General features: G+C 31.9%; 1 protein-coding gene across 1 annotated transcript; it reads left to right on the top strand.

Annotated features, from left to right (window-relative positions):
• The first annotated feature begins 1923 nt into the window (after positions 1 to 1923).
• LOC109791605 (1-aminocyclopropane-1-carboxylate oxidase homolog 1) lies at positions 1924 to 7850 on the top strand. The gene is made up of 3 exons (XM_020350917.3): positions 1924 to 2597; positions 6411 to 6732; positions 7367 to 7850. Exons 1-3 carry the CDS (start codon positions 2020 to 2022, stop codon positions 7622 to 7624), a joined length of 1158 nt encoding a protein of 385 aa, XP_020206506.1. The 5' UTR covers positions 1924 to 2019; the 3' UTR covers positions 7625 to 7850.
• Positions 7851 to 8532: the final 682 nt, after the last annotated feature.

The following is an 8532-nucleotide window of genomic DNA, read 5'->3' as shown; positions in this document are numbered from 1 at the left end:
AGCGACAGGATGAGCTTGCAGTCTAGCGGGCGAGGAAGCGCTTTCAAAGCATCAACGGCAGCCGTCTCCGACGGCGTCAGATGTGAGGGGTCCACCCCATGAAACCCAGATGGGTCATGGCACCAGTAGAAGGGAAACCTCGGCAGCCCGCCAAAGTAGAACCCCCCATCCTCCAAAGGGTCGACATCGACAAGAGTAACTCGGAAAAACTCTTGCCTATAGTTTTTATACGACTGGGAATAAGGAGTGAACAAACCCCCCTCCTTACCCCCATTCAAAGAAAGAGTCCCATACGGCGGGACACCCACCTTCAATTGGTAGAAAGAGAGGAAAACCCGAAGGGACACCTCCATCCCTAGAACCGTGCATAAAACCTCGAACGCCCTCAAAAAGCCCCAACTATTGGGATGCAACTGACTGGGGGCCGCATTAACGTAGTTCAAAAAGTCGCATTTGAACTGCGTGAAAGGAAGGCAGACACCCAAGTCCCTGAAAAAACTCTGATACACATAAAAGGAAGGAGGACCAACAGACCTCTTCATATACACACCTTCACTAGCCGAACAAGGCTCCAATCGGATCATCTGAGAAATAGAAGGGTCACAAATCCTATGCGTCTCCCTGAGCGCATCAACCTCCAAACTCGAGTCAAAAACGCTTGCAAACTTGGCCATTTCGCGTTTTACCCATTCATAGCCAGGGACGCCCAACTCTAAGTCCCCGGGCGGAGGCACCTCCTTTCCCTCAATGGCGCCCCTTCCGGTTGCCACCACCTTCCCGCGTGCTTTACCCCTAGCAGGGGCAGGAGAATCAGCGCCATGACCACCAGCCATCAAGAAAGACAAAGGAAACAGAGGTAGAGAACAAGCGAAGACGAAGCGTGCACAAGAAGCTGAGGGACACAAAAAGAGTAAAATGAAAAGGAGAAGAGGCGCGAGAAAAAGAACAACCTCTCCCCCAAAATTCAAAACGACCAGGCCACGTGTCGACCAAAGGGCACGCCTGACGGTACATTAATTGCAAACCATCATCGCGTAACCGTCATTTCCTTTAGTGCGTCACTCGCACGTTTCCAGAAATGAACAGTCGCGACACATGACACCTATGTGAAAAGCCACTGGCGAGCCCGGTCTCAGCTCCTCGACCTACGATCTTCAGAGCTCGGGGGGCTAGTGTACTAACCGTACTTCACACCCGGGCTCCGAGCCCGGATTAGCAATACAAAACAACCCCGGACATGCGCTGCGCGACGTCAGCCCGATATTTGAGCAAATCACACTCGAACCCGAGGATCTCGCCCCAGACCAGATCCGCCCTTCAACTATATCATATCATAACATACCTTATCTCAGGCCCAAGGCCCAAGGCAAACCTAAACCACCCTAAGGTACGTGCATTATATATATGAGACTATTATTCATGCAAACCCTAACTTTGGCATCGGAGTCTCTTTTGCAGGTATCTCCCCCATCTTGGAGCACCAATACATCAAGCAAAGGAGGCTCACCGATCTTACTGGACGGATCACCCCTACGACCAAATTCCGGTAAGAACAGATATCAAATGATTTGAAAAAAATTGTGTCAATTTAATTGATTTCAACATGAAAATTGAACTTTGCTAGATCACTAATTTTTAAGTTTGAGGTCTATCAAATTTATTTAATTTGATATTTTCTGATATATTTCTCTTTGAAAAATATAAATAAAATAAATTTGACGAATTTATTCTATCTTGACAAACTAAAAGATGAAAACAATTTAATTCAAAATATTCAATTCAATTCAAATTACAGTAGACTTCAAATTTTATAACGTAATTCAATTTTTTTTAAAAAAAAAAAACCCAATACAGTTCGCATAATTGATATGTAATTAAAGCTCAAACAAACTAATCTTAAACTCATTATTCAGTTTAGTTTAGTTTATCCACCCTTAATTATTTTAAAATTGGTAAAACCTGATAAGTTATAATATAGTTTATGATACATATCTGTGTTCCACTTTTATTGATTCATCCATGGCAAGTGGTTCACCCTTCCATTCTCTCCACCTTCTCAACCTCCAGTCTCCAACCATGCACCCCAAAGCACCGTCAGCGCGCGTGTCCAGCAGCAGAAAAGCCGAGGTCATAGCATTCGACGAGTCCAAGACCGGCGTCAAAGGAATCCTAGATTCGGGAATAACGAGGGTCCCACCCATGTTCCACGTGAAGGAGGACCCCACCGCCACGTCACGGAGCCACTCCAACTTGAGCATCCCCGTCGTGGACCTCGGCGACATAGAGAAGAACGCAAAACGGCGCGTGGAGGCGGTGGAGGCGGTGGGGAGCGCGTGCCGCGAGTGGGGGTTCTTTCAGGTGGTGAATCATGGGATCGGCGTTGAGGTGTTGGAGGAGATGTTGCGTGGGATCGGTGGGTTTCATGAGCAGGATGGTGAAGAGAGGAAGCGGTTTTACTGTCGGGAGAATGAGAAGAGAGTTCGGTATTTCTCGAATGGGAAGCTGTTTAGGGACATGGCTGCTAATTGGAGAGACACCATTGCTTTCGTTGCCAATCCTCATCCTCCTCCACATCATCATATGCCACCTATATGCAGGTAATTCCATCTTTCAATTTTCAAATACATTTATCAGAGCTATAGAGTCCACTAAGGTAGAAAGTGTTTAAATATTTACTATCTCCTGAACTAACAAATTAAATACACTAAAATCTTCTTGTTTTCTTTTTCTATGTAGAATAATTTTTATTTTTTTTTATTATACTCTTGTGTAATAAATACATATTAATTCTCATGAGTAAGTTAAAAGTTATAGGTAGGCATGACAAAAATACTTGTACGCGCGGGTATTTGTGGATAAAATCTGTTGCGGATAATAAATGGGTAGGTTAATTGGGTAGTTGAGGATAATAGGGATGAATAATTTTTTACCCATTTATAAATGGGGCAGGGACGAGTATGATGATATCCACACTCGCGGGTACCCGTTTAATATTATTTCTTAAATATCTTAATTATCTTTGTACTACATAACCCTAAAACTACACTCTCTCATCTTATTTTCTTACAAAAATGAGGTTGATGAAGTTACCGACATGTGTTAAGCATGTTATAAAATTATGTTGGATGTAATTTGATTAATTTTCTAGTTTTGATTGGACCAATAAGATTTATGTATTTTAAGTTGTTTACCTTCATTTGGAATTATGAGATTGAATTATTATAGCTTTGTGATGAGACTTTAACTTACTTGTGAGATTGATGTATTTTAAGTTATTGATTATCTTGAATTTTTATTATTATTTCAACAAAATTAACATTGAATTTTTATTTTTAATATTTCAATAACATTAAAATATAAACTTAAAATTATTTGTAATATAATTTTTTAAATTTCTTAAAAATTTTATAAATATCCATGGATATCCGTGAGTATTCAAGAAATTCATGGATATCCGCTTAATGGATACCCGCGTAAATATAAGTTGGGTATGAGACTAATTTTCATTCAGTAGGGCGGGGACGAGTTTACTATTACTCGCTTCCATGGGGCTCCATTGCCATCTCTAGTTATAGGAGATGGAGATGTAAGAGTATGATAGATAATATAATGATTAATGTTATCTTAAAATTTAAAAATGTTAAGTAATTAAAAACAAAATTTTACTAAAAATTTAATAAATAAAAAGGAATAGAGAGATTATATTTTTTAAGGCTGTCATGTGTAAAATAGTATGACTTTTATTATATACTTGTGGCAAAAAAAAAGGCATGTAGAAGTTTCAAAACAATTATTTGATATTGTAAAATAATTATTTGATAATGTATGCAGAATGTTTTTGATAAATAATAATTTTTATTTATATTAATAAAATGAAATTACTAAGTTATCTTATACTAAAAGAAAGAAATGTGCAGTTATCATAATAAATAAAAGATATAATTATCTTAAAATTGTGTATGTAAAAATAATAAATTATTTTTATAGTAAGAGAAGCAAGCACTTGTGCTCATGCATATTTATTTTTTAGAAGATTCGAGAGATGATGATGATTTATCTTCTTTATAATAAAATGTTTGATAAAAAAGTAAAATTCTAATTAAAGGGTATAGTTATCACAAATTATTTTTTTATATAATATATAACATATATAAAAGTGATAATATGATATGATATATATATTTTTAAATAATTTTACTTTTAAATTTTTAAATTATAAAAAAATGTTAACAATTAATTATTTTTATAAATATAAAACTTTGATATTTGAGGATTAAATATAATACTAATTTATCTAACAAATATTAATAATTTTTAAACATTTTTATTAAATAAAATATAAAAACATGAATATTTTAACTTTTTTAATAATTATAATAAAAATGATAGATCTTTTTTACATACATTTTTTAATTCTAATTTTATCATTAAACTACTCTTTCATAAATTATAAACTAATCACATCTTTCAAATCATAATTTTAAAATCTCCTTCATAAATTATAAATTAGTCACACCTTTCAAATAATAGTTTTAACATTTGATTTAGATTGACCAATCGGTCCGATCGAGATCCGGTCAATACACTGGACCGAGTTGATAATTGGATCACTTGTATCTGATCGGAGAATGGCATCATTAAACCGATTCAAACCGGTATAAATTTGTTGAAATTGAACCAGTGGTTTTTGTTGTTGATTTTTTATTTTATTTTATTATTAATTTTTTTTTTAGTGGCATTGCGGGAATCTCGTGCATGCTGAAATTGTCTTAAAATACAATCTACCAAAAACAGCATAGGAGAGAATCAAATCTGCATCTTGTAGTTACTGGACAACATACATGTAACATGACCACTAGGACAAATCATTTTTTGTGATTATACTTGATAAATATATTATATATAATAAATATTATATAGTTATATTTTTTTTATTGATGACATTCGATACTTTTGATTAATTTTTTTATGATAAAATACTTTTCTATATATTTATTCATTCTATAAAAAGTAATTTTAGATAAGATAAAACTTGAAGACATATGAATATAATTATTTATTTCTTTAGTGATTATTATGTCAATATACTTTATTGTTATATAATTTTCTTAAATAATTTATATAATATATTTTTAATTTAAAGTTATATATTTAACTATATTAATTTAAGTGGTTCAACTAATTTATAATTTGACTGTTTTACCAAATATTATTATATTGACTCTAATCATTTTTTTTTTGGATTTTTTTAAGATATCATATGAATATTATTGAAATTTATAGGTATGAAATATATGTAACATAAATATATATTTTTTTAAAGAATAATAAAGATTGGATCATGTAGTTGAATTAGTAACCTGCTGGTTGAATTCTTAACTTATTGATTCAGTATCTGGATCGATTTAATGATTTTTAAAACATTATTTTAAATAACTATTTCACTCTATTATTTTTTTTTGTTTTTTTTTAAATAAGAAAGATACACTTTCAAATGGCTATTTTTTTTTATTTTTTTTTAATAAGAGTGTAGTTTGTATAAATGCATAGACAATTTTTTTTCATTTTCTTCTAAAACTAAGATTATTTGTCATATTTACAAACATATTCAACAACAAAAAATAATGTTGAGACTATCTGTCTCACCACTTTTAAATAAACATTATCAATATTATTTTTCACACACTATATTCAACAAGCTATTTTTTTCTCAATTATTTCAAATTCTTCTTTTTATCTTATTTGTACATTTAATTTTCTTAGCCATACATTTTTTTTTTCATTTCCTTCTTTTATTTCTTTCTCCAAATTAAGTTCTAATAGATTTTTAAAATAGTCAGTACTTAAAAATAGCTATATATCACATTTTAAAATTTTCATTGTAAATTTAAAAGTACACATTAAATTTGAGATATATAATTTTTTATCCTCAAATTTAAAATTTGTGTGTTCAGTCCCCAAAATAGTGAAATATCAAAAATTATTATTTTAATTTCTATCAATTTATCACTTTCAATTATAATATTAATGACTAAAATAATTTTTACAAAGATTAAAAAGATAAATTTTAAATTTGAAAGATCAAAATAATAATTTTTTTTAATATTTTACGGATTAAAAACATAAGTTTCAAATTGGAGATAAAAAAATATATACTGGAGGACTAAAAACTTAATTAAATCCCTCTCTCTCTCTTTCTATATATATATATATAATATAAATTTTAACCAAATAAATTTATATATTTATGCCATGCAAAACTAAAATTAGTTTTATATAAACAACACAATTTCAAGCATAGCAACGTGGTTTGTCACATGGCACTTATTCAAAGCCACTTATATGTAGATTTCACTTGGAGAACCTATCAAATTTCTTGTCATTGATGAAATAATCATATGCATTTGTAGAGATATTGTGGCTGAATATACCAAAAAAGTAAGGATTTTGGGCATTACAATCTTTGAGCTATTGTCAGAGGCTCTTGGCCTTAAACCTTCTTACTTCAAAGAAATGGACTGTGCTGAGGCACTGTATATTTTGGGTCAATACTATCCACAATGCCCTGAACCTGAACTAACTATGGGAATTACAAAGCACACTGACTGTGACTTCATGACAATACTTCTGCAAGACCAGATAGGTGGCCTTCAAGTTCTTCATGAGAATCAATGGGTTGATGTTCCTCCAGTGCACGGAGCTCTTGTTGTAAACATTGGAGATATTCTACAGGTAACTTCCGTAACAGTTTATTGTTATGTTTTCTAAAGATAAGTGTTTCTTTTTGGAGAGAAACCTGTTATTGATGCGAAGATTTGCCAAAAAAAACTTGAATAATCATCATTATAAGAAAGATAAGTAGTTTTGACATAACATAATAATTATCTATTCAATGAAATGATTATCATAGATGCTTCATATTATACTACCCACAAGTCAGTGCTTATACTTTTGATGTTGCACCATATACACCTATACCCCACAAATTTGTTCATTCCAACTTATCTTTTCCAAATGTTTCTGTAATTACTTCATAGCCTATGGTTTATCTTTGTTATTGTTATGCATTTGCCTAATCTTATTGTTCTCTCTGGATGATCTTTCTACCTTGTAATCTCTAGTTTTTCACAAAAATGATGGTAATCTATATGTTCTTTCAAGTACAGAAAGAAAATTTCTAGTGTCGATATAATAACATGGTGGGAAATGTATCATTGTTGGCATTTTCAAAAGGAATCATATAAAGTACAAGATGCAACATAGAAGTGTACTAAACAGTCTAAACTAAAATATTTTTCATTATATTACTATTACTATACACAATTTTTCATGACTATAATTATCAATTTCCTTTTTGTTGGTGCAGCTTATGACAAACGACAGGTTCATCAGTGTTTATCACCGGGTCTTGTCAAAGAATATAGGCCCTCGAATTTCTGTAGCAACCTTCTTCATGAATTTTACTATATCTGAATGTACATCGAAGATTTATGGTCCAATAAAGGAATTGCTATCTGAAGAAAACCCTCCAGTCTACAGGGACATTACTATGAAAGAAATCTTGACAAACTATTATGCAAAAGGCCTTGATGGAAACTCTTACTTGCAGCCCTTAAGGCTGTGAAGCAATTATAAAGTATATGATTCTCATTGGCTTTAGTCTGCATTTATCATTGTCGATACTTGCCTTTGGCTTTCATTTTCTGTATCTCTTTAAATTTCAATAAACAGCATTAAGCTCTAGAAGCAAAAAGTAAAGCTAAATTCAATCAATTGTACTAAAATACATAACTTATTGTATTATGACAATAACTTCTTATGTTTTTGTGGGAATCAACCTGTTTTTCATATTTTTGTCGCTGTCAAGTACAGTAACTATATTTTTTGGAGTTGGTTGAAGGCTTGAAGCTCTATATATTCTCAGTTTTAAATCATGTATTTCACCATGCACATTCTGAAATCATGACAAATTTTCTGCAGTAAAATATCACTAAAAAATTGCTTTCCTTTTCTATCACTTCAGAACCAAGAATAGCCATTTTGTGAAGGTTGGACTGAGAGACTCCATGTCTACATAATAAAATTGTAAATATTTCAAAACATTGTCACATGTTAGAGATCCCACTTCGAACTAGTGTATGGTTAAATTAGAATATACATAATATAAGTGAAGAATAATTTTCATTTTTAAGTCAAATTTTTTAATAAATTTAACTTCAAACTTATATTTTTAAGATGGTATCAGAGAGTCTATTATAAAATATTGATAGCTTTAATAAGCCACTCACTATTAATTTGCTATTAATTTATCTGCAGATATTTAGTCTCATAAACTTTATGATAGAGACGTCGTTCTTTGTAATTTTCTTTTAACTTGACCCTGCAAATAAAAAAGTATGTCTTAATCTATTTTATTCACGTCAAAATAAACTTTGAAAACCAAACTAGCTAACAAATCACGTGCAAAACTCTTTTTTACAAATCAAAAGTGGTTTTCAATGTGGCCCCTCTAGTTGGATAGAAATTAAAAAT

The sequence above is a fragment of the Cajanus cajan genome, chromosome 1, assembly GCF_000230855.2.
Source record: "Cajanus cajan strain Asha chromosome 1, NIPB_CcT2T_4, whole genome shotgun sequence".
NCBI classification, from domain to species: Eukaryota; Viridiplantae; Streptophyta; class Magnoliopsida; order Fabales; family Fabaceae; genus Cajanus; species Cajanus cajan.
This window is presented reverse-complemented; position numbering and strand designations above follow the sequence as displayed.

What these genes read in the sequence shown, in the direction of transcription:
- LOC109791605 (XM_020350917.3), top strand. Translation starts at nt 2,020, where the DNA reads ATGGCAAGTGGTTCACCCTTCCATTCTCTCCACCTTCTCAACCTCCAG. An exon ending in CATATGCCACCTATATGCAG is followed by an intron (nt 2,598 to 6,410) that starts GTAATTCCATCT and finishes ATGCATTTGTAG; the next exon opens with AGATATTGTGGCTGAATATA. An exon ending in ACATTGGAGATATTCTACAG is followed by an intron (nt 6,733 to 7,366) that starts GTAACTTCCGTA and finishes TTGTTGGTGCAG; the next exon opens with CTTATGACAAACGACAGGTT.